Genomic DNA, 26,201 nt, shown 5'->3' with positions numbered 1-26,201 from the left:
ATTAAGTTAATGTTGTCAGAATGTTATACCAATGATCCTATATTATAGGGCCGATAAGCTAGATGCCTTATACAAATGATGTTGTTTTGCCATCTGTGTGGAGGGGGTGATTTACATGGGTCCGAAGTTTACCTAATAATAGTGAGTACACGAAGTGGCTTTGTCTTAGAGGAGTTTCTTTCGTTTAAAAAAAAAAATGCTTTAATCGTAGAGGTTTTTTAAGATGAGCGCAAAAAAAAAATATAGATTATCAACACAAAGGGCAAAATTATTGCAGTAATCTATTCTACAGCTTCAGAGACTTTTGACCAAAAAAAAAAAAGTTTATATGGGAATTTTGCTTGTCGTTAATAGAAGCTTTATGAGTGTTGGTAATAGTAGCCTCAATTGGCTTCATCTCAGATCGCACAAGGCGTGACATGTACTGTTGGGAACTGTGCAGCCACGCAGGAACTACCTCGGCCATCGATTATGCCACAACTGATCTAAGGTGGCGTCTGGTAAACCATCCCAGTCAAGAAATTTGGTCGCTGTCGGACATGACGCTTGAATTTTATTTTATTTTTTAACATTTTACCAATTTTAAATGACCAAACAGTTTCTTTATGTCAGCATTTATGCAACCAAATTTCTCATTAGCCAGAGAGTTGGAATGGATTGCTGCAATGGTGGTCTATGCCCCCAATCCATAAGAACTGTTTAACTGAAGATTCCTGGCACCAAGTTAAAATTCTAGCTCTTTTTAAGTGCCTTTCGTTGACTGCTTCCCTTCTATCCCGTGCCACCTGCAACATAAAAGGCTTTTTTTTTTTTTTTTTTTTTTTTTTTTTTTATTTAAGGTTACTATTTTTTATCAATTTAAACTTTTAGAATAATTGATAAATTAACGGAGATAAAATTTTATAATTTTTAACGTGGTATTTTAGTGATGTCTCGTCTTCTCACACCCCTTTAAAAGAAAGGATCTCGCATTCTCACCCCCACTCAAGGGAAATGAGACTTTCTTTACCCTCCACTACGCAAGAAAAATCTAGAGCCAAATCCTTAGAACAGAGAAGTTTCTTAGATTTTTTTTTCATCCAAATGCAAATAATTCTTTGAATTTTGATGAAGCCTAGTGCCCTTTCCCTTCCCTTCCCTCTAATCTACAGCTTACAACATAGAAGTGTTTTACCTATAGGACTGTACCTTGGCCTATAGTTATGATATAAGATATAATTCTATCTATTCCAATGTGATATTTTATTAACGTCCAGAAGGATTTTGCCTTCCCACCCCTTTCAAGGAAATGGAAACCTTCTATACACTCCATTAAGCTATACAAGAAAGATCTAAAGCTAAACCCTTTGAACATAAAAGTTTTGTGGAATCTTTTTCTATCCAGTCCAGATACAAATAATCCTTTGATCTTTTACTTTTTTGAGGTTTATGCCCCATAAGAACTATTTGCTTATAGTGTCCTTTAATTTATAAGTCCTTACACAAGTTAGAATTTAGCTTTCTAAGTGGCTCGCCCCCTTGGCCTGTAATCATGATGATACAAGATAAAATTCTATATTTTTCAAGTCGGATCTATCTTTCCCACTCATTTCAAGGGAAGAGAAACCTTATTTACCCTCTACCTAATCTATACAAGAAATATTCAGAGCCAAACCTTTGAAACAGAGAAGTTTCGTATAATCTTCTTCTGTCTAACTCTAGAAGTTCTGATCTTCACAGACATGTCTATTTCACTAAATCTTGTACCGCAACATGATTCGCCCTTTCATGCATGGCCTTTTCGTTTGGCACATGGGATTATTTTGGATTGGATTGGTTGCCGATATCATAATATAAAATATATATATTAAAAAAAAACAAATTACTAGAAAGATAAAATAAAATATTTTGAACAAAATCACTCACCAACGTGAAAATTAAAGATATCATGCATAGACGAAAAGCGAACTCACAAATAAATTAAGCAAGAAAAGCCAATAAGAGCTTTTTAGTTGTGTTATTCATCCAAGCTAGCTTCGAAGATATAAAAAGAAAAGAACTTAAAAGGATTCTTTCCATTCTCACTTGAACCACAATGATCTCATTCTACATACACTGCCAAAGGGTCTTTAGTTGCCCAACTGATCGACGATGATCAAACATGTCCCGCAACTTCAACGGCCACGATTCATGTGCCATGATCATCTTCTTCTTCTTCATCACCACCGTTGATGTCGCCGCTGCATGCCCTTGATGCCATGGGAAATGCCATGTAAGGAGCTGCAGCACTCGACAGAGCTAGATGAAGGCCATGGATGATTTCTCAAAGAGAATGAGTGCAGGGAAGGTTAAGGAGCTTTAAAGGAGCATATGTTTTTGTGGGGGAGAGGATCTTCTAAGCATATGCTTGGAGCATTAACTTTCTGGCCCATCCTTTTTCCATCTACTTTTCGATTATAATTATAATGGGAACGTGGGATGCAATTTTCTTAGGTTTTTTAATATTTGCAATTAATTTGCATTTCTAAATAAAAAATAAAAAATTATATATTTTTAATTTGCTACTTGTTTTCCCTTGTAATTTATTCCACGTCCAAAAGGGTTTCTTTAACAAAAAGTTATTCCAAAATTATTTTAAAAAACAAAGTAGTCAAGTCAAATTATGTCAGAATCCTTGTTATCTTTTTAAATATTCTTATTACAAACTTATAAAAATATATTATAAAAAACAATAAAAATAAATAATATACGAGTTTATACTACTTGAACCAAAAACTTATATGAGTTGGGCTTATTTAGCAAAAGAGTCTAAATTCATGTTCAAATTTGTTTTATTTAAGAAACGATTAAATTCAAATCAATTTTATACGAGTTAAGATAGAGTTGTTAGTTTGTTTACAATCGGGAATGGAGGCAGAGTTTAATATAGGTAGAGGCCAATGGCCAATAAATTGTGTTACTAGGGACATATATGCAAAAAATAAAATAAAAAATAAAAAAATCTTATAAATTAGTTTTACCAGTCACCCCCTTCCTCCGTCACTGTTTACAACCCTAGTAATATCTTAGCCTTATTTAACTTGTAAAATATATTAACAACAGTCTGTAAATATGAGAGAGCTTTTATGAAGCCTACTGCTTATATGCCCGAATAAAAGAGTGGGCCACCTAAAACTTGTTTAGACAATTAAGCTCTATAAAAGCTCTCTCACATTTCAATCTATCCTTGATTTCTTAATGGCATTTGGAGTGATTTACCATTGGTGATTTCTTGTGGTCAACTCTTGAAGCGCCTACGGATATCGATTTTGACAACCTCAATCTAAGTCAACACTATTTGTTATTTTTCTTCACTTTAAAAATTAGTTATTGAATTTGTACGATTCACACTTTTACTCATGCAAATCCTACAAATTCAATGATTTTTTTTTTTTTTTAAATAAAAAAATTTATATAAAAGAAAGACAGAAAAATGACGTTTAAACTTTATCTCTTCCGGGCCACGGCACATGTTGTGTAGATACCTAAGAAAGATGTGTGTATCAATGGAAAGTAACTGGAAAAGACAGAGAGATACATGGAGATGGAGGCCATGGCATCAGAAGAAAGAGGCAAAAACCCACTACAAGATGGACGATGAACTCATTTAATAAAGTATACTTCTTTTTTTTAATGTTGGATTTGCACCAATCATGGTTTATGCAATAAGATTGCACCGCACCACATTTTATTATCAATTAAACTGTCACCATTATCTCTCTGTTTACCTGATCAAACATATCATTTCTAGTTCCTCCTGCTCTACTCTCTTCTTTTTGGATCATCTTTTGCAAGTGGAGACGGTTGTCGTAATCATCTGAGTTATCATTTCAAAAAGATATGTTAATTTTGACTTTCTTTAAAAACTATTTATAAAATTCAATCTCATGGGTGTTACAATCTCTCATCTTTAAATTACCATTTATAACGATATAAGAAAATCAGAAGCAATATCAACACTAGTTATCGTTAAAAAAGATCAGTTAATTTGGAGTTTTGTTGTTGTTGTTGTTCATGTTCTTTTCTTTTTTTGTTGCATCCTGAAAAGATAATTGCAGAAATATTGCACAAGTTGAATGTTTATTTAATGATGAAGAGTCACAAAGCCCCCTTAATCAATAGTCGGTCTTAGGACAAAATGATATGCTGGCCTCCTATATCCTCATTGTGTTAATGTTTAATAAAAAAATTTAAAATATTATTGAGTGATCATTTTGTTTTTACACTCTCTGACGTGACTTTTAAAATCATTGTTGAATTTGAAATATATGATTATTGAATTTTGACGTAATGATAATTTTAAAAGTCGCGTCACGTCAGAGAGTGTGAGAATGAGAGTATGTGTAGTATTACTCATGAGTTTTATACACCTTAACTGATATCTATGGGATGCGGTTAATAATAGCATGTGGGATGAATGAACCTCAGTAAATTTTCTAGGAGAGTAGTTTAGGGCATGCCCATTAAGGGGCGGAACCAAATGGTGTCTTGAGGGGCTAGTTTTTTCTATTTTTTTTTTTTTTTTTTAAAATACTCTTATATTTTTTTTATTTAAAAAAAAAAAAAGAATTTTACTCTCCCCACCCCCTCAATTTTTATTTTTTAATTTTATCATCTAAACACTTAATGCTAGTTTCGTCCCTGTGCCCATTGATGACCACCTCTTAAGAGACGAGCAAGTAGGGAAAGATCTGGCTGCTAATAATTATATTTTGTTAATAATATAATAGAATTCATGGGATTGTTTGTATAGGTATTTTAAATTTCGAAAATTATTGATTTGTTTTGTTATATTCCCTAGCATGTTTTGTTATAAAGTTTGCACACTTTGTACTAAACTTTTTGAGGTGATTGACGTTATTTATGCAAGTTGCAAAACCATATTTCTGAAATGATTTTAAAACTTATAACGTAATTTAATCTATTATGTTTCTCCCTGCCTAATATGGGATGATTAGGTAATTTTATATTACAAAGGGGCTCCAAAAAAGGAAGAGATATATATATAAAAAAAAAAATAAAGATTATCTTCTCAATCCAAAGTGTTGGAGTCCAATATTGATATTGGTATATTGGGTGTTGGCATCTTAAGTTTAGAATCTCTTTTAGGGGTTGCGTTTTTAAGTGGAAAAGTCTTGGTACTAAAGCAATTAGCATTTATCAATAAGTGATTTCAACAACGTTCATCGGCGTAAAATGGATTACCCTTTTTATTTATTTTCGTAAGCCATTTTTCGTCTCCTCTTCCTCACCAACAAATCAATAAATTCATTGGCAATGATGATCGTTCAATTGTCTATTGTGCAAGTGTGACCTCGGATTTGATCAATAACCTTCTGGGTCCCCAACAAGTGGCTTTATTGTGCGATGGTGGTGCTCACATGTTGTCATTTCTTTCAAACATTGGTAGTCCGATATAACACTATGATACAGTAATGTAAGATGTCTCATCAGTTGCCGTCACTTGATCTACTGAGACAAGAACATCATTGATCGTGATAACCCTTGAACACATGACACAAGTACTTGTCTTCTTGATGATGAATCCTGATGATTAAGTCTTGTCCGATGATAGTGAGGCGGACGACTGCAATTGGTCAAATGGGACAAGCGTAGAGGGAAAAGATGAGCCTACCTTAGTTGAACTCTGTTTCATACCGTTTTGTGTGATTTTCGCTCTACGTTGAAGATATGCTAGAGTTAATCTAAATTATGAAATAAAACTCCCAATATTAATTTGAGTTCGTTATCAAAAAAAGAAAAATAAATCGGTTGCAAGGGACTCGGTAGCTCAGACCACGTCTTAGCTTTGTCAGAAAAAACATTTATATTCAATATGACCCGTTGGCCAACCTGGTCAAAGTTGTCCCAGTCTTTGAAACAATCTCTTCTCATCTCCATGATGTGGGCCCACCTGCATTCATAACCCTGCGATCATATCTTAATCTTTGGTTTCAAACATAATAATTGATTAACACACATATTAGGCTATGCATGTTATACACTGAAAATGTGCTCTATTAAAAAACCGATTTCCGGTGATGATAATTGGTTTGGGCGGCTCTGATTGCATGCAGCCAGCATACATTGGGTGTGTTTTTCGTTTGCTTCCCATACCCCATCTGACAGTTGTAACTTCACGCTTTGACAAAGAGGGATCTATTTGGTGATGATTAGGATGCCAGCTCATACATACATTACACCCAGCTTCACAATCTCCTACAGTCATGATCATCTGCAATATATCTAAGGCTACCATTCAGAAAATGACACTTGGGAAAATGAGAAAACTCCCCAAGTCTGTGATTGGTGGGGGCTAACGTGCGCAGGGGAGGGGATAGCGCACGCGGCGAAAAGGTGAAAAGGCGAGGAAGAGTGCGCATATTAGCGACGCACCCACCAAAGTCGGAGGAGCTTTGAAGGTAAAAATAACCAAAAACCACTCTCTCTCTCTCTCAAAATCTCTGCAGTTTCACTTCTGACCTCTCGGATACCTCTCTCTCCCACTTCCTCTCTCTCTCGCTCTCTAACTTTCCGATCTGGTATTTGTTCTTGCTAATTTTGTTCTTTCTTCAATTTCTCATTGCATTTTTTATTTTATTTGATTTTTTAAATTTTTGCTCTTTGCTTGCAGAGAGGTTAATTATTTGTGGGGGAGGTTTTTGATTTGTTAAACTTAAGTTTTAATTGATATTCCTATGGCTGCTCCACCGGCAAGGGCTCGGGCCGATTACGATTACCTCATAAAGCTCCTACTGATCGGCGACAGCGGTACAGTTTCTAGAGCATTTTTCCTTTATTTTCTCTCTCATTTTCCCGTGAACCAAGCGGATCATTACGTGTGTAGAACCTAGGGAGGGTTGCTGGGCTCGGGAAGATAATTTTTTATTTTTTATTTTTTTCTGCATTGTAGGTTGCCTGTGGTTTGGTTTGGTTTGATTTGCTCCGTATATGACTTGTTGATTTTGGAATTTGAGAGTTTTGGTTTTGTTTGGGTTTTCTAGGCATTGTGATTTAGTATTTGTGTGGATCTAGTTTGATTGAGGGTTAAACGTGCTCTGACCTGATTTTTGAGCTATTAGGGGTTGGAAGTATCAATTCGAAAACGAATCCCGTGAATTTATATGTAGGAATTGCTACATTGGATTCTCAACTTTGTTTCATTTTGAGAAATGGCTGCGCGGTTGTGTATCTAAGTTTTGATGGATTAATTTGATGTGAAGTTGAACTCTCCAAATGATCATATTAGTTTTCAAAATGCTTCAACTCTCCATAGTTTTTTTTTTTTTTTTTTCCTGAACTTCTGAAGTGTTCAGGCTTCAAAAATATGACATGTAGTGTTTTTCCATGTTGTTACTATGTGTAATCTTGCTTGATATGTTTTGGCAGTGACTGGGTCTATAATATTCTGACTGTTTTATGTTTTTTTTACTCCAATTATGCATAAATGATGTGTTAGTATTAAGATTCTTACTATTTTTTTTTTTTATTCTTTCTTCGTTCATATATGTTTAAGATGATTGCTTTTTTGTTGCTTGTTGAGTGGGGGTAAGGAGTGAGATGAGAAGTGTGTGCATTTTGTCACGTAAGTCAGAATTTGGTCAATTTAAGTCCTTGAAGTTTTGATTTGTTGTCAATGTTACCTTTCCATCTAAATCCATTATTAGATCACTAAATGAAAAAAAAAAAAAAAAAAAAAAAAAGGGAAAAGAAAAGAAAAAAAAAAAAAAAAAAGAACAGAGAAATTTGTTAAATGATGTCGCATATGCCCAATTTTTTTTATTTTTTGAACAAGTAATTGGCCCCAATGGGAGAAAATACACATAAAAATCAAAAATTAATCTCTCTACCTCTCTCCCCACTTCCACTGTTCCCTAGTGGGATACCTCCTGACCTCAGTTAGTCGCACTACTACCTCCCTCATGCGCCGCAACTCACACGCCAAGTCCATCTAACAGAAATCACCCTTTTCAACTTCAAACAATTCTAAAACAGCCCTCTCACATAACTTCAATCAAGTGGATTCAGTGGAACGTAAGGAGATGCAAAGTATTGAGCCTGTACCCATTTGATAGTTTAGGCCTTGGAGCTCACTTCCATGCCCGTGCATTATCCCTTTTGTAAGTTCTCTCCGATTCCATTTTATTATCTCATCCCCCTCCCACAACATCGAAGCAACTTCTCCAAACTACCAATTACACCTACTCATACCACTTCCACATGAACTCAATCTCAAACATTACCGCACAAAAATTTCACCAAAGCACCATTCGGTCATGGGTATTGGAACCCATGATCTAACTTCAAATCCATCCTCCACAATCCAACCTCCAAATCTAACCCAAATATTAACACACACTCATTATCACAATCCCAAAATCAAGATTTAGAAGAAAGGGTCAATAGAAGATGGGGCAAGTGAAAGAGAGAGAAAGATCAACTTGCTTCTAAAACCGTGGGTGGAGTGGGTGAGTTAGCATCATTCCTAGCTTGAGCTGTTGGCAGAAGATTAAAGAAGGTGATGGAGGATGCTGGTGGGTTATGCCTTGAGGAGTGGATGGTGGGTTTAGCGGAGAATTGATGCAGTTTCTTACAACTCAAAAGCCTTGTAGCTATATATAGACGGGCTAGATAGGTAGAGAGAGGGAGATATTTAAATTTGGAACTTACTATTCTTATTTTGTTATTTTTTAATGGATATACAATAAAGGGTCAAAATTTGGATACCCCCCCCCCCCCCCCCCCCCCCCCCCCCCCCCCCAACACACACACCCAAAAAAAAAAAAAAAAAAACACTTTTTTCTTTATCATAAAATCACAGGATGTGGGTTGGCTCTTAACTGACCTGACTAAGAGGAAAAATTTAAAAATACAGTAGCCAAAGTTGTAAATGGTATTGTTCACCACAATATAATATATTGATCATGTTTCTGTTCATTAGTTCTATCTCCTTTGTGCTAGGACCTGATTTTGAATGGATTAGTCATTGGATTAAGGTTGTAAAACTAAAATTTATTTGTTTATTTATTCATCTAAGTGTTTGCTGGTTTCCTGACTGTTGCATATAAATATTGCAATGGAATCAACATTCTGTTGATCTAGTGTAGCGATTTGGAGCTATCTGCTGTGTTGCTATGTTGATCTATATTACATTAAGCATCAAGTTTTAATTAAATATTTATATGAGGTCCCTGAGGCTTATATTGGCTCTGGTGCTAGATAACTTTAATGTTATGCGAGTCATATATTTGGGAATCAGTGGCTTCACGAGAATGTACTAATTCAACAATATTTTTGTTGTTGTTGTTTTTCAATTTATTGTGTACCTTTCATGTGAACTTAAATTAACAAAGCCTTGCCCCCACCTACTTGTGATCAGTCACCAGAATTTTTAAAGTCCCCTTCTGGCCTTTGGTATATCCTTAGGTCTCTTTTTTGTTGTTGTTGGTGGTGGTCGTTTTGTTTTTGTCCTCTTCTCTTCTCTGCTGTGTGTGTGTCAGTGTGTGTGTGAGAGAGAGTCAATAGAAAGCTTTAGCGTGAAGTCAAATTTCTTCATGATATTTGGGCAAATTAAGTGCTTTTAAAGTAGTGATCTAACTACTAGCTGAGAGAGAATTCTGAAGTGGGTTATGCTGCTGAGTTTTTCCTGCGTTTGAAATAACTTTCCATTGAAACTTTTATTCTTGTGTATACTAAAAACTTTGATCTTTTATTAAGCATACTAAAAATAGAACTTTTCTACTTAGGTCATTGCCCTTCTGAGGGTAGTTAGCAATTTTTATCATTATAATACAAATATTAGTAGTAACAAGGATCGCAAAATTGTGAGCTTATAGCATATGGAAACTTTACATTTTTATGGAGATGGTTATGCTATCTAGTTGAGTTGAAGCTGGAGATCTGATGATTTGTTAATTGGTATGGTAACTTGCTTCATGCTATACTGATATTCTCATTGGGCTACACTCAGTACTGGGCGATATCTCAATTTGTTTTTTCGTGTACTTCTGGAAAGCATATCAGCAATTTTTTAGTATTTTCAATTAACCCTACCCATAACTAGAAAATCTATTTTGTGCAATGAAAATGATAATCTCATTAAAATAATTTGTGGACTAGTAATGCATGCACGTAAAGATTTGACCAAGGGGGTTTGATGATTCTTGTTATTTACTTTTGCAGGTGTGGGTAAGAGTTGCCTTCTTTTACGCTTCTCAGATGGTTCCTTCACCACAAGTTTTATCACCACCATTGGGTGTGCATTCTTTGAACATTGGAGTTGAACTGCTGTATTTAGTGTTGGGTTCTTGAAAAATTTCACCACTCTCACTATGTTATTCTTCTCTTTGCAGCATTGATTTTAAGATAAGAACGATTGAGCTTGATGGAAAACGGATCAAGCTACAAATTTGGGACACAGCTGGTCAGGAGCGGTTCCGAACAATCACAACTGGTATCTTTTTTGATCTTTGTAGATGTAGGCATTTTTATATTGCAGAAATATAGATAGTATGGTGGATCTGGTCACTTGTGAACAGGCTACATAGCCTGGTAAGAAACAGCATACAGGTGAAGACAGTTGCTCTTAAATACTGTGTCTTCTAAAGTGTGACTCTGGTGATGCGATTAATTTTAACACGTCGGTTTTAATATATGACTAAATGTAATCAAAAGATTGGTACCCATGTCTCATATTTAAAATAAACACAAAAGAGATGTTGCTCTCTGTAACATGTTAGCTGTAAACTTGGGTCCACCGCATGGCATGTCTGTACCTATGGTTATCATAATAGAATAAAATTGTTGAATGACTCCCAGAGTGGCCCATTAATTTAGTAGTTGCTTTTAAGCTTGTGAACTGAGCTCGAGTTGATACTGTGTTGTTCAATTCAAGCTGGGACCGAGCTCTAACATCTTGTTGTCCAACCCAAGTTGAGGCAGATAGATCGTCTCTTGTCTTGTCTGCAGCTCTGAGGAGATGTACCAAACAAATTGCTAGAGTTATCCCCTTATTTTATGCCTTTTTATTTTCAGAATTCCTAATTGTATATTTACCATATACCCCCATGGAACCTTCTAAGGGTTTCCGGTGGCCTCCACCAAGTAGACCCATTTACTTGATGTATGGTAGATGAAATTTCTAGAATCATCCAATGATTTAGGTTGGTCTTTTAGAAGCATTAACACAATCGTTTTGACACTTACACTAGGAGGTCAGATGGTAAATTCTTGTATTGCTGTTTTCTCATACTTTGTTTTGTACTGCCGAAAATTACTTGTATTAGATTACTTTTGCAGATTATTTCCCTAGTTATTCATTTTTTTTTTATTATTATTTTTCTTTTTCATTTCCAGCTTACTATCGTGGAGCGATGGGCATTTTGCTGGTCTATGATGTGACTGATGAATCATCTTTCAACAGTATGTTTTTTTCCCTTTCTATCTCTCATAATGACGTTGTAGAAGGAAGAGGAAGAGATGAAGTCTTCTTTGTTGAATTCCTTGAAATCCACCGGAAGAAGACAAAACAATGAAACAAAGTCTATTTTATTAAAGAATGTATAATGAGGCTCTGCTAGAACATAACATATTTATCCTTCCAAACCCTTGTATCTCAAAATGAGTAGACTTACTAATTGACTCGTAATTCTTGAAAGTTGAACCAAAATCCTAGTCACACTTAAAATTATGGTGCAACGTCTACGTCATTTGCCACTCTCTCTCTCTCTCTCTCTCTCATGCACACCCACGTTGGTTAAAGATTTGGATTATTGGAGATGCCTTTTTGATGTACATTATCTAGTCCCACTGAGGTGGATGGTTGAGAATCTGCACTGATTTGACATAACTTAATTTATGGATTTCTTCTGCTTTCTCATAGATCTGGCTTCTCACTTTTTTCAGACATTAGAAATTGGATTCGCAACATTGAACAACATGCTTCAGATAATGTTAACAAGATACTGGTTGGCAATAAAGCAGACATGGATGAAAGCAAGAGGGTATGTTCCTTTATGCATGATTCCTATCGCATGAAACCTATTTTGCTGTAGGCTGAAAAGAGAAAAAACTTACTTTGATTAATATCTGGAATTAATTATTCTTCCAGTTCCTTCCTTGTTCCTCTCTCTCTCTCTCTCTCTCTCACACACACACACACACACACACATGCAGTTGTCGATCAGTGTTTGCACCTGACCTAATCATCTTTTTTTTCTTCTTAATATTCATTTTTTGTTAGGCTGTGCCTACCTCCAAGGGCCAAGCACTTGCTGATGAGTATGGTATCAAATTCTTTGAAACTGTAAGTAATGCTTAGTGATTATAGAAGGTGGCGAATCAGTATAGCAGGTACTGAAATCTATTCTCCATTGCAGAGTGCAAAGACAAATCTAAATGTGGAGCAAGTTTTCTTTTCGATAGCAAGGGATATAAAGCAGAGGCTTGCAGACACCGACTCTAGGGCTGAGGTAAATAAATTCCTGCCTTATCTTGAACACAAATGAAGAAAGAGTAGGGCGATTATATTATTACAGATCACACTATGGTATCAGGTATCAATTTTTGAAAATGTTAATATCTTTCTGTCATTGCAGCCTACAACCATCAAGATCAATCAAGCAGATCAAGGAGCTGGAGCTGGCCAAGCTGCCCAAAAGTCGGCTTGCTGTGGCTCTTAAGAACTAGTTATTTGAGCACACATAATGGAGGTGACACTTTTCTGGAAAGGGAAAAAGGGGAAACAAAAACTAATTGTGATAACAATGTGATGGGTGCTTGTAATTTTTCTGACTCATTCTTTTCAAACTTGTTTAGTGTGTGAAAGGTAGTTTCTTATTATTTGAGTTTTATTTTTGTGGCTAACGTTGGATGTGTATCTTGTGGCAAACAACACATTTATTTGTTTTCTCGCCCGTTTCTTTCTTTTGATTGGGACATGAACAGTTTAAAGTAAATGTAGTTTGTAATGTAGACAGATGGGTGTTTTTTTTAGATGAGTAAATTTGCCCCTTGAAAATCGAGTTCCTTTCTTGAAAGACGACCATAATTGGAAAATAAAAATAATAATAATAAAAAAAAAGTAGCTTTGTAATAATATTAGTATGTGCCACATATAATCCCTTGAAAAATGTTAAGAGATTCAACTTTTTTATAACTTATCATTAATATTATTTTTTTTTTTTTTGGCTGACATAATTCTAATTATATTTTAACACAGGTTAACAAATTATAGAGTTGTATATCAATTTTAGTACTAGTATTATTCAACCATTTTAGATCATTTCCAATACAGTGGTGCAGCAACTAGGGTTGACAATTTATTGTCATAACTTGCAAACTCGATACTAACTTAACGCGAGATTAGAGTGTTAAGATTAAGAAATGTGACCTATTTAATTAAATAAGTTAAGTTATAGTTGATTTATATAATTTTATATCTATGCTTTGACTAACACGTAACATTTGGAGTTCACAACTTTTGAAACGATCTACACACCCTATACGAACCCAACATAATTAGCATAATAAAATTGAGAGGTCGGACTAGTTTAAATAAATGGGTAGGATTAAAGTTGGTTTATATAGCCTTATACTCATGTCTTGTCTGGATACGACTTGAACCCAACACACGAATGGTGCCTGAGGGTTCACCTATGGAAAATATGCAGTTTTTGTAATTCCTTCCATCCCTAAAGACACCCTTGTTGGAGTTTTAAATGTGTTGGTATAGGAGCATCTAGAAAACATGATCCACCATCAGGTAGAGCATCAAGGAAGTGTATCCTAATTCATCACCAACATGAGATTGAGACTGATTTTATGTTTCTCATAAAGCTAGAAAAAAGCAAAGCAAACAATTTAACCTTCCTCTAACGAAACTAAACATGATGAGCTGGAAATTTTACTACTGAAGAGGTTTACCCGCCACCTGCACAACTGGAAACAGTTTCCTTAATGAGGTGATTGAAGGCACCAGCTTCCCACAACATAATAACACTACCATTGGAAAGATGCTGATCTTAATGGATGAGCACAGTTTCAAATTTACACATATAATTGTGCACCTAAATAACAAAAACTATCCGTTATTCCGTACAAGAAACAGAATACATAATTTACAAAAGCAGTAGTACTAGTTTCTGTGCACATAATACTTGTCGAGGCTATCTTACAATCTGATTAAGGCTCACCTAGCACCTATAGATTCAGTTCTTCCTTTCCATATATACGCTGAAGCTCGCGAGTTGCCGCTTGAAATGATTCTGAAAAAAATAAGAAACAAAAATAATCAACACTTACAGAAATTAAGTAGGGGGAAAAAAAGAGCCAAAAAAAAATTGTTGTAATGGACAAATTTTTTACCTTTCCAAATGCGAAAGGATTTCTGATTAATTGGTGCACCAAAAACAGTTTGAATTGCATCGAACAATAAACTCTCGGGCGTGCTTCTTAACTCTTGTACAATCTGATAGATAGTCTTTCCATTCTCAAAATATATGTGATTGTTCGGATGTTTTGTTTTACAACCAGCATGGCGCTCAAATTCATAAGCATTCAGCGCCTTAAACAGAACAGATAAGATTCATCAGTTAGCTCTATCGATATTTTACGGCACAAAGTTAGAAACCATAGATGACTTACCTTGGAATAATTACATGACTGACACCCACAAAGATAGCCAGAACCTTTTATAATTCCACGAAGCTCCTTGTTAAATGCAGAAATATAATTACCAGTCATTCAAGTGCAATGGCTACTGAAGTCTGAAGAAACGTACAAGAAAAAGCTGGAATTTACCTCCCGTGCCAAGGAAACATACTTTACAGGAACCCCATCAAGCATGCCGGTTGATATCAAGCTTCTAACATTGGAGGGGAAGCTGTTTGGAGCTTCTTTCCTTGATGTTTTAAATTCCGACTTATTCTTGGAAACAGATTCAGGCCTTGATTTAGCTACCTGAGTGGCACAAAGAACTGCATTGGCATTTGATGCGTCTGACTCTTTCTCGCAGGCAGTGTCTGATGTTTGTTCTGAAGACGGATTGTATAATAGATCGTAGCCGCCACTTACGGGCCTGCCCACAGGGATAATATCTTGTTCATCAGGAAACCCACCAAAAGAAATTACATTACCTTCCCCCTTACTGTAGGTGTCACCACCCATTGATATTGAATTGCCATCTCCACTGCCATAGGTGGGACCTGTTGATCTTATATTGGCATCTCCCCTGTTGTAGGTGTGGCCCATTAAAGTAACACTGTCATCCTGGTTATAGGACTGACCTATTGATGTAAAATCAGCCTCACTTTCTCTGTTATAGGCTTGTCCTGAAGACAAGTGGTTGATATGTTCCCCAGTAGAACTATGTCCCTTTGGAATATGTATACCATTGTCATAATCCTTGACTTCATTGACTTTAACTTTTCTTATTCCACCATAGGTGAGACACGTTTCAGGATCTTCCATAGCATGAGGAGATATGGACAAACCAATGGATGCATCTTCTCCAAATTGGTCATCCATACCCTTTCTTCTCACATTCAAATTCTCTGTTCCAACAGGAGACATATTCCTTTCAACAAAGTTGACAGGGCTTGCTGTTTCAGATCCAAATAAGCGGTTGATGAACTGGCCTGGCATTGAATGAAAACCGGAAGCATTCTCCCAAGAAGGAATACTTGCATTTGACACTCCTGAACTTGATTTGCTGTTTGAAGCTTGCACTACCTGCTTCTTGTTAGGGAACAGCTCTGTTTCACCAGCATCAACAAACCATTGGTGAGATCGCTTCGATTCAATTCTTGAAGTATTATCAAATGTTGAGTCTCCATCATTTACGTGTCCAACACCCTTCGCCATCCAAAAACCCTTGTTCTGGAAAGATTGGCAGAATCAATTATTCAACAGTTGACTCTAATACAAAAACACGCACACTCTTCATTCACAAGTTTCATTTTTCCCAGAACTTAACTCCCTAACACACACGCGCGCACACACACAAACATATATATTTCCTTTCCCAAATGATTATAATATAATTATACTTGCCTTCTTAAAATTGAAATGTTAATATTTTCATTGTCTTAGATAAATGACAACAAAAAAGAAACCACATAATACCTTTACTCCAACAAAAGATGTTAAAGGTGATATTTGCGTAGTCTTTAATTCAAAAAATACAAAGAAAAAAACGCATCCAACACCTCATGTTTTCTCAATAAAGAATTGGAAGAACAGTCATTTTATTCCACAGTACATCAAATACAAAAGCCCCAAAAATTACATCTTGAGCTCTCCCTGAAGAATAAGTACCACATAACATGACAAATATCTACTTTTATAGAAACATAAGCTGATAAACAAGAAGATATGTGATAGCCTCCTAAGCAACACCCTCTCATAATACACCAACATTTCACATTGTATACAGTACTCCAACGTCATGAAAGAGCAATATATCGGCACAACCATGCTTTTTCTTTGCATATCTCTTCTCAACTACATTTTCTTTTTATTTGATAAGATATTATTATTTATTAAAAAAATAGAGAAACACAAGTAAAACAAAAGCTTAGTGCAAACTGAAGTTCAGAGCAATGCTACTTTCATCCAAAAAGTTCACCCTGTGTATACACTGAAAAAAGTTCCCCTCCCAAACAAATATGTTCTTACGTCTTTTATACACTTGCCAAAATCTGATCCAACCATCAAAGAAGAATACATTTTTTAGCCTCCAAGCAAACCATTTTCCGAAGCCTTAGTACTCATAAACTAAAGTAAACTAGAATAATAACAAGAAGATAATCAAAGTTGAGAGAGTGCCTAGACAAAGACGTAACTAATAACAATCTAGCAACCAAAAATGAAAGGGTGAAACACTCCTAGAAGGCCACACTCTCACTGTCCATGAACCACTGCATTCCATATATTGTGCAATGCTGTTTCAAGTTTTAACCATAGCTCATTTAAAAAATTTAAACAACCTTCAAAAGAAAAGTACGCAATCAATTTTCCAATCTCAACCATAACAAAAATTCATCCAATCCAAGTGGTAAATTATAACACACACTTGCACACGCGCATACGTTTGTATGTGTGTATTCACAAAATTGTCTAACTTTTAACACACGTAATGAGAAACCCAAATAGCAATTTCAACTACAATTCGCCATTTCCAACCACCCAATTAAAATAAAACAAAAAAAGAGAGCAACTGGGAAAAGTTCCAACATAGAAATAATCAAGAACATATGGACAATTTTCAACAGAAAATTTAAACAACCTTCAAAAGAAAAGTCTCCAATCAATTTTCTAACTTCAACCATGAACATAAATTTTAACTTGGAAAAACATTAAACCCAAGCAGTAATATATATATAACATATACACTCATAAAATTGACAAGATTTAGAATGTGTGATCTTTAACACACGTAACAAGAAATTCAACAAAAACGGATTCGATAATGTAAGTCCAAGTAAATACAAATTAACATATGAAGAAACCCAAAACCCTACCACAATTTAACATTTCCGACAGCACAAGTTTTTTTTTTTTTTTTTTTTTTTTTTTCATAAAAGGCTACTGGGAAAAGTTCGAACATAAGAATGAAGAAGGATACCATTTTGCTTGGTCTGCTTCCAAGTGAAGAGGAATGCTTTGTGAAATTGTGCTTGCACTTTCGCTTTCACTACATATTCTTTACTTCTCGATGAAGTTTGTACGGACTCTACTATTCATTCAAACAATCATCTGCAAAAGACACTCACCCCTTTAGTGGACGGAAATCCCAACCACGCAAAGCCCAAAAGAATAACACCAAAAAAATAAAAAACGATCATTGTATTAAAAACCTCGTATAATTCATTCTCAAAATCAGATACTAAAAGAAAATTTCAGTTTTCACTAAGAAAAAGCAAAAAGGCATGCAATTCAAAAAACTAGACGTGAATTTTCAACCTCAACAAGTACGAGTAACAGAAATGCCATAACCCTAGAAATAGAGAATTTGACGATCAGTACCTTCGAAGATGACCGAGAAACTGACCAGACGGTTATCTCCGGTCGGAGGCTACGAATTTTCAGGCGAATCCGCACTGGCGGCGAATTTTCAGAGAAGAAAAATGGGTCACAGAGAGGAAGATGGATATTGTGTCTGAGGAGCACTCGATCTTTTCTCGGAGGGGAATATAAAATTTGTATGAATCCGCATGATCAGAAGTCACGGTTACACTCATCGCAGTCGTACACGTGTGGAATTAAAAATGACTCCCAACCGTTGACTAGATTGCGCACTCGAATTTGGGCGCCTTTTCGTCTTTCTGGCAGAGTAAGGGTAAGGGAATCCGAAACGGGTGGTCGTTAGGTGGAGTTGAGGCTCTCAACACGTGGCGAGGAACTGGTGGATAATGTCTGTAACAGTCAAATAAAAACTACTTGTGTGCTGTTGAACCAACCCTTTTTTGACACGTTGCATATTTTTCAAAGCTTTGCCACGTGTTCTTCCATGTCAGCTTGGGATCAGGATCCCCTCCCTGGAAAATAAATCGGAGATCTTCCAATTGTGCATCCTAGCTGTTGATTTTCATCAAACAGCCCACATTACACTACGTATTTCACTCAAATTTAAATAATAAAATATTAATTAACTTTTAAAAAGAGAATAAAAATAAAAATAATAAAAAAAGTTAAAATCAAATAATTAAAAAATTGGGGGTGGAGGTGGTTGAAAGCCATCCCCAATGGCTGGTTGGAGGTGGCTTCATGGCCCGAGGGAGTGGTTCGGTCACCCCTTAGAACCAACCTCAAAAAATATTTTTTATGGGTTTGGCCTTAGGGGGGTGGTTCGGCCACCCCCAACTAGCCCTTGGAGGTGGCAGAACTAGCTGGAGTGGCCGGCCACCCTAGTTTTTTAATTATTTGATTTTAATTTTAATTTTCTTTTAAAAAGTTAATTAATATTTTATTATTTAAATTTGAGTGGGACACGTGGTGTGGTATGGGCTGTTAGATGAAAATGGACGGCTATAATGAATAATTTGAGAATCTCTAATTTTCTCACTAATAGGAGGGGATCCGGATCCGTCATCTTGATGCCCATTGCCCTCACACAACTTGGATTGATCAGTCTTCTAGGCTATGCCTGTCGATTAATGATTCATGGACCCGGCTTAGGCATAGAAATAACAAGGACATAATTTTCCTCTAAATTGGTTTAGAATAATTTTTTAATGGAATTCATAAAAAATGAGAAATAATTGGTTTCAATACATTTTTTTTCTTCTTCATATTTTTCTCATCTCATCTTACGTACAAACCAACTATTGGATTTGTAAACTTATGTAGACCCACAAATTTCATAGTTGATCTATTAAATATGTAAGAAAATATGAAAAAAAATATAGGCAAATTATTGACATGCAACAATATTTTCTCATTAAAAAAAATATATTTTTCACATATTTTTAGAGACGAGTTAGAGAAAATTAAATTGTTTTGACCCGTGTGAAAAGGAAATTTATAGGTGTGAAAAAGTGGTTATTGGCTAAAACGGCTAACTGTAACCGCCTAGGCGGTTACAGTTAGCCGTTTTAGCCAATAACCACTTTAGGCGGCTAGGCGGTTACAGTTAGCCGTTTTAGCCAATAACCACTTTAGGCGGCTAGGCGGTTACAGTTAGCCGTTTTAGCCAATAACCACTTTAGGCGGTTAGCAAGTAGTAACTTTAATATCCACTAACCGCTTTTTTTTTTTTTAAAAAAAAAAAAACCAAAACAACAGTAATACAATAATATTATACTACATACAATATTGTTTCTAGATTTTTATACATTTTTATATATATTTAAAATTTTAAACACAAAACAACATCATATATATATATATATATATATATGTATATAATCCTACTTAACTAATAATTCACTTCCAACTAAAACGCAGTCTCTATTCCATTTGCGTTACATCTTACATCACCAAATCCAAGTTGTAAGAAAATAAGAATCGAAAGAAGTGATAATGGCTGAAACGTGGTTTGATGTTCATGATGACGACAATGAAGAAGAAGAAGACGCCTCTTGCGTTGATCTTGATCATAACATTGAAGAAGATCTTGAAGACGACGGCAACTCCGTTATGTCGAAGGCTAATGGAGAAGTTGATCATTACCCGCAACTCACATCATTTTTGCAAGTTGATAACTCCTTCTTTTCGCCGTGGAGCTGGAACCCTCGTCCCAGCTGTGACGACGATGGGGTTAGGGGTCAAAAACGCATGCGTATGAATTTTCAACCCGGTTCATTCTTCACTTATCCAATGACTAAAATCACGTAAGCTTTTATTATTATTATTATTATTAATATCTTCTTTTTTCTTTTCTTTTTTAGTTTTAAGTTTTAATTATTAATATCTTCTTGTATTTTTGAAGTTAAATTTCTAATTATTCCGTTCTTGTTTATTTTTGTTTGGTTTAATTTAGATTCTGAATATGGAGCAAGGCGAATGGATATGCGACCCGGCCCACAGACCCAGTTCTTGAAACTTGCAAGCTTTCTTTTCACATGATCAATGGATTGGAGGGTGTTGGTGTTGGAGATTAATTAGCACTCTGTTTGTTTGTAATTTTTATTTCCTTCCAATTAATAGGCTTTTAATCACGTGATTTTGTGTATGTTTGTTAGGTTAATTTGTTGTTTTTAGTCCCATGCAACTACTGTATGTAGTAGTTGCTGACATGGCAGTAATTAATTAATGTGGTTTCATTACGTACATCTCTTTCCTTGACACATAAATTTTCTAGTAGCTAATTGAATTTGAGTTTTATTTAGGGTATTTGTGAAATAAATTCATGAGTCAACGCATTACACCCTTCAATGTTTTTTTTTTTCTTTTTAATTTCTACTTTTAACTCGTTAAGTTGATCCCAATTTCGTAACGTCCGTCCATCTAACCAAAAACGCACAATTTTGTGCAAGTTAATAGCAGTTTTCATGAAACCAGGGAGGGCGTGAATGAGAGTTTTTCTCCTAGAAGCTTCGGGGACCGCCAGAAGCCTATATAGAACGGTGTGTTTTGGGTTAGATGGACTAGAGGTGGCAAAACGGGTCGGCGGGCCGACCCATTTATGACCCGTAATGACCCATGACTGTTTAGGGTAAACCCAAATATGACCCATTTAGCTAACGGGTCGGTCCCACCAAATTCAAACACGACATGATAATTTCGCGGGTCACTCGACAAGACCCGCTTAACCCGTTTAGCTTTTTTTTTTTTGTTTGGAAAAATGACCAATTGACCAATTTATCAAAGTAAATGGGTCATAAACAGGTCAATTGACCCATTTATCAAAATAAACGAGTCAACCAAACCCGTTAAGAGTATACAAAAGGTAACCTGTGACATGACTCGTCAAGAGCAAAATAAATGGGTCATTCCGTTTATGACCCAAAACCGTTTAGGATAAACCCAAACTCAATAATTTCGTGTCGTGTTGTCGGGTTGTACCAAAATTGTCAGCCCTAAGATGGACAGACGTTACGAAATTGGGAGGAAATATAACAGAAGAGGTTTATAATACATTTTCATGAACTTAAGGAATTAAAAGTGAAAAAAAAAAACATTAAGGGCGTTATTTGTTTTCACACCGCGTGTTGATTTAGGAATTTATTTTACAAATACCCTTTTATTTATTTTCTTCATATTATATATCAAGTCAAGTTGATAATTTCTTAATAAAATTCAACTATGATTTTGTCTTGATTACTAAAACTCAGAATCTTGGTTTCTATTAAAGAAACCCAAATCCATCACTCATATTCTTTATTTTATTTTTCCCATAATTGTCTAATTGCTAATATACGATCCTAAATCCAGTAGCCACAACTACAATTCAGAAACACCAAAGCAATTTTTATTTTTATTTTTTATTTTTTTATTTTCGTCTCCCCTAACATTAAAATATCTATCTACACGATGTTGTTTGGCTTAAAATACTGTAGTTAAATCTAGGCCTGCATGTTGTTATTTCTACATAACCTAATTAAGATGGATATCCATGTTTCACTACTTTGTATATAAATTATATATACAATATTTCTTAATTGGCCACTACTTTAAATGAATGGCATTTGGGAAGACTTTCTTAGATTGAGATTTCTTATAATTGGTTGTTCAATTTGAAAGACTTAGGCCCCGTTTGGTTTGTGAAATAGATCCTTGGATTGGACTAGCTAATACTAGGTATAGCTAGTCCTTTGTTTGGTAACACTCTATTCTTGGGAATAGTCTATTCTCATAGGACTACTAATCTCATACACACAGAGTTAACTAAGCCACTAAAAAATGAGTGGCTTAGCTAATTCTTTCATGTGAGATTAAATTAATTGTGTAAATTGCCATAAAAAACCCCACTTGTAGGATTAAATTTCATTCTCTCTCTGATTCTTCTATATTTCTCTTTCTCTCTGATTTTTCTGGTATAATTTTTTTGCAAGTGCAAACAATTTTTTTTTTTCTCTATGCCGTCTCCCTTTTCTGTACCCTTTTTTTTTAAAAAAAAAAAATTCTGTTTTTTTATTTCTTTTGATTCTCTGTGTCGTTTCTCTCTGATTTTCTCCTCTCCATTTCTCTGTTTTTTTTTTTTATTTATGTACCTTTTTAAAAAAATTTTAATTTTTTTTTTATTCTGTTTCTCCGTATCTCTTTTTTTCTCAGTTTATTTTTTTTTTCTTTGACGGAGAAATATAATCTGCAAGGTTTTTATAAAATAAAAAATATATAATCTGTTTTTTTGATTTCTTTTGATTCTCTGTACATTCTCCAACTATATTTTTTTGATTTCAAGATTGAGTTTGATTATGTTTTCTCCAACTATATATATATATTTTTATATAAATAATTTTGTAGCATAATTACAAAAAAAAAAAAAAAAAAAAAAAAAGGCCACATACTTGACATAATTAAAAACAAAAAAGAAAAAAAAATTATAATAAAGTTGTTTATTTATTTTTTATTTTTTATTGTTTTAAAAAAAGAATGAAAGTCATTAATAATATAAATTGTATTTATATTATAAGGGTATTTTAGGAAATTTGATCACAATATAATTCCATTCACCAACATATTGTATTGTACCAAACGAATGAATATGATTAGCTAATCTATTTCAATGTTACAACTAAACAAAGGAATAAGAATAGCTAATCTATTCCACACTTTTCTATTCCCGGTAGTAGTTAATCATTTTTCAGTGGACTAGACATTTCGCGAACCAAACGAGACCTAATTTATCCAAGACAAATAGGAGTGAAAAAGCGAGCGATTATTAACCGCCTAAAGCTCGGATAAAACTCATCATTCGATAAATCAGTTTCCTCTTCCTTTTCTTCTTCTAGTTCTAGACTTCTAATTCTAATATTATTTTTCTTCGACTTTTAGCTAATCTCATTGTGTTATGTTTATTTTTATTTTGTTGAGCAGATGCTAGGCTATTCTAGCCAGCCGGATGGGGTAGGTTTTTAGCTATTCTGCTGCACCTGGCAGCTACCATCGTGAGTAGATGTATATATAATATCTTCTTCTGTTTTTAATTTAAAATAATATATATCCAACTAATTCAAACAGAATCCTAATTATATTAAAATAAATAAAAGAAGGATTAAACGAATATGGTCTCTTCAAATTAATTCAAACTGAATCCTAATCCTACTTCACTAGAAAACTTGTCGAGTTCTAAGAATATCAGAATCGAAAGAAGTGATCATGGCTGAAACGAGGGTTGATGTTCTTGATGACGACATTGAAGACGTCTTCCAGACTCTCACAGATTATCGGGCTTCCGTGGGTCATCCCCCCAATGAACCTCATGAAATGCCAGGTGTTCTATTTGGCGGCGGCGTTGGATCTGAATTTGATCCTTTTATGACGTCCGTCACCACACTTGCGGACCCTCTCACCATTGAGGAGATGCGACTGCAACAACACCAGTCCTCCAATATTGATTTGTCTATTGCAGGAGCCAACTTTGCTGCCCGTGGTCAACATCACTCAACTTCACGTAGCAACTTCTCTGGTCGTGGCGGCTCTCAATTTGGCCACCAATTCTACCACCCAATCTGCCAGGTAAGCAATCGTCAAGGTCGTATTACACTGGACTGCTACAATAGCTTCATTGAGGCATACTCCCATGACCAGATCTCTCCACCACAAGCATACCTCTTTGCTCCTACTGCTAGTGGTGACATGAATTGGCATCCGGATTCCGGATCTACCCATCACTTGACCTCTGACCTGGCCAATTTAAACATCAAGGCTGATGACTACATGGACACAGATCAAATTCGAGTTGGAAAAGGTAATGGGCTTTCCATCTAACATGGAAATACCCGTCTCTCTCTCTCATCCTTCACTGTTGATTTACTTAACCTCTTGCATGCATGTTCCCCATATCTCTAAAATTTTAATCTCTGTTCACAAACACAATATTCTTTGAGTTTCATCCATTTTATTTTCTCTTGAAGGATTGCCGCACGGGGAAGCTCTTGCTCCACGGCCAGAATAAACATGGCCTTTTATCAATTTTTTCATTATGCAAATAAACCGCCTGCTTCTACGACCATGGTGGGTGAGCGAGTCTTAGAGTCTCAATGGCACTCAAGGTTGGGTCATCCTGCTTTGAAAGTTGCTCATAGCGTCCAGTTTTCATCTACCTATTGCTTCTTCAAAAGACTCCATGGTCTGCCCTGCCTACCTAGGTTCCAAAAGCAAACAACTCAAATTTTCAGCATCTTCATCTACCGCCACGTGTCCTCTAGCATTAATTTACACTGATGTATGGATCTTGCTCCAAATGTTATGTATCTTTTCTTGATGCTTATAATAACTACACGTGGCTTTTTCTTATGTCTTGCAAAAGTGATGTTAGCTCCATTTTTTTAAAATTCAAGTCATATGTTGAATGTTACTTCAATTCCAAAATTAAGGTTGTAACAGCGAACAACCAGAGCTATTACTCACTACATCAAAAAATTTTCATTGTTCAATTTGTTTGGGATGACGAAGCCTTACAATATCTTCGTATCACTTGATCAAATATCTCTTATTGTGTGAACAAGCTCTCTCAATTTATGCAAAAACGGCTATTGCACTATCTCAAGCAAACTGTGCAATATGGCTTCAATTCCATAAGTCCAACACCACTGCAATTCAAGCCTTCTCAAATGCCGACAGGGCAGGAAGCGAGATGATCGCCGATCAAAAGGGGGCTATTGCATATTTCTTGGTGACAATTTGATCTCTTGGAGTTGCCGAAAACAACAAACTATTGCTCGTTCAAGTACGGAGGCCGAATACAAAGCCCTTGCAAACACTGCTGCCGAACTCTAATGGATTTTATCCTTATGCTCTTAACTAGGATTACACCTCTCCACAACTCCTACACAATGGTGCGACAACATTGGAGCTACGTACCTATCCTCTATTCCAGTTTTTCATGCACAAACGAAACATGTCGAAATCGACTTCCACTTTGTTCGAGACATGGTTGCTAAGAAGACGCTCAACATCAAATTTATTTCTAGCAAGGACCAGATGTCTTGTTGTCTTCATCTTGGTTTGGCTTTCTTAAAGACAAGCCCAACGTCCATTCCATACAGTTGAGCTTGAGGGGGCATGTTAGAGACGCCTCTTCCATAAAAAACTCTACACAAGATAATCTTAGATTGACAACAGTTAACAACATCCCAAGATAAGGACTGCAATAGATAAATAGATAACAAACTCCTAGTGTAATCTCATCTCTATGTATAACTTATCTTGTAGTGTTTACAATACATAAGTATTGTAGTCTCACCACTACAAAAAAAAAAAAAAAAAAAAAAGTGTTATTAGTGACGTGTTTATTGTGTAGGATTTTTTCACATGTCACCATTTGGTAACGTGACAGTTTTTCACATGTTACCAAAGTTTTGGTAATGGTAACATGTCAAATTTGACACGTCACTCTCTTGCATGTGCATGATTTTTTCACATGTCACCATTTGGTGACGTGGCAGTTTTTCACACATTACCAAAATATTTGGTAATGGTAACATCTCAAATTTGACACGTCACCATTTAGTAACGTGTCAACTTTAACACGTTACTAAAATTGTCTTCTTTTTTTTTTTTTTTTTTTTTTTTTTTTT

At 35.3% G+C, this 26,201-nt stretch overlaps 2 protein-coding genes across 5 annotated transcripts; one reads left to right on the top strand and one right to left on the bottom strand.

Annotated features, from left to right (window-relative positions):
• Positions 1-6,355: 6,355 nt before the first annotated feature.
• Positions 6,356-13,011, top strand: LOC132163637 (Ras-related small GTP-binding family protein). 2 transcript variants are annotated; one of them, XM_059574006.2, is made up of 9 exons: positions 6,356-6,440; positions 6,653-6,789; positions 10,201-10,273; positions 10,371-10,471; positions 11,374-11,439; positions 11,923-12,020; positions 12,260-12,322; positions 12,396-12,488; positions 12,615-13,011. In XM_059574006.2, exons 2-9 carry the CDS (start codon positions 6,717-6,719, stop codon positions 12,696-12,698), a joined length of 651 nt encoding a protein of 216 aa, XP_059429989.1. In that variant the 5' UTR covers positions 6,356-6,440; positions 6,653-6,716; the 3' UTR covers positions 12,699-13,011. The 2 variants fall into 2 exon arrangements, with proteins under 2 accessions (XP_059429989.1, XP_059429988.1); XM_059574005.2 differs by having other exon boundaries at positions 6,410-6,560.
• Positions 13,012-14,022: 1,011 nt separating this feature from the next.
• On the bottom strand, positions 14,023-18,190 carry LOC132163570 (DNA-binding protein). 3 transcript variants are annotated; one of them, XM_059573899.2, is made up of 6 exons: positions 17,980-18,190; positions 17,642-17,772; positions 14,818-15,894; positions 14,662-14,727; positions 14,383-14,581; positions 14,023-14,282 (listed from the first exon to the last, which is right to left on the bottom strand). In XM_059573899.2, the coding sequence occupies exons 2-6, from the start codon at positions 17,642-17,644 to the stop codon at positions 14,218-14,220; spliced, it is 1,410 nt and encodes a 469-aa protein (XP_059429882.1). In that variant the 5' UTR covers positions 17,645-17,772; positions 17,980-18,190; the 3' UTR covers positions 14,023-14,217. The 3 variants fall into 3 exon arrangements, with proteins under 3 accessions (XP_059429882.1, XP_059429881.1, XP_059429884.1); XM_059573898.2 differs by having other exon boundaries at positions 18,043-18,190; XM_059573901.2 differs by having other exon boundaries at positions 18,068-18,190.
• Positions 18,191-26,201: the final 8,011 nt, after the last annotated feature.

Source organism: Corylus avellana, chromosome 8 (genome assembly GCF_965113065.1).
Source record: "Corylus avellana chromosome 8, dhCorAvel1.hap1.2, whole genome shotgun sequence".
Classification (NCBI taxonomy): domain Eukaryota; kingdom Viridiplantae; phylum Streptophyta; class Magnoliopsida; order Fagales; family Betulaceae; genus Corylus; species Corylus avellana.
This window is presented reverse-complemented; position numbering and strand designations above follow the sequence as displayed.

Excerpts from the sequence above, each read along its gene's own strand:
- LOC132163637 (XM_059574006.2), top strand. The coding sequence starts at position 6,717 with ATGGCTGCTCCACCGGCAAGGGCTCGGGCCGATTACGATTACCTCATA. Across the intron at positions 10,274-10,370 it reads AGTTTTATCACCACCATTGG|CATTGATTTTAAGATAAGAA; the intron begins GTGTGCATTCTT and ends TTCTCTTTGCAG. Across the intron at positions 12,489-12,614 it reads ACACCGACTCTAGGGCTGAG|CCTACAACCATCAAGATCAA; the intron begins GTAAATAAATTC and ends CTGTCATTGCAG.
- LOC132163570 (XM_059573899.2), bottom strand. Across the intron at positions 14,582-14,661 it reads AGTCATGTAATTATTCCAAG|GCGCTGAATGCTTATGAATT; the intron begins GTAAGTCATCTA and ends GTTCTGTTTAAG. Across the intron at positions 14,283-14,382 it reads ATCCTTTCGCATTTGGAAAG|AATCATTTCAAGCGGCAACT; the intron begins GTAAAAAATTTG and ends TATTTTTTTCAG.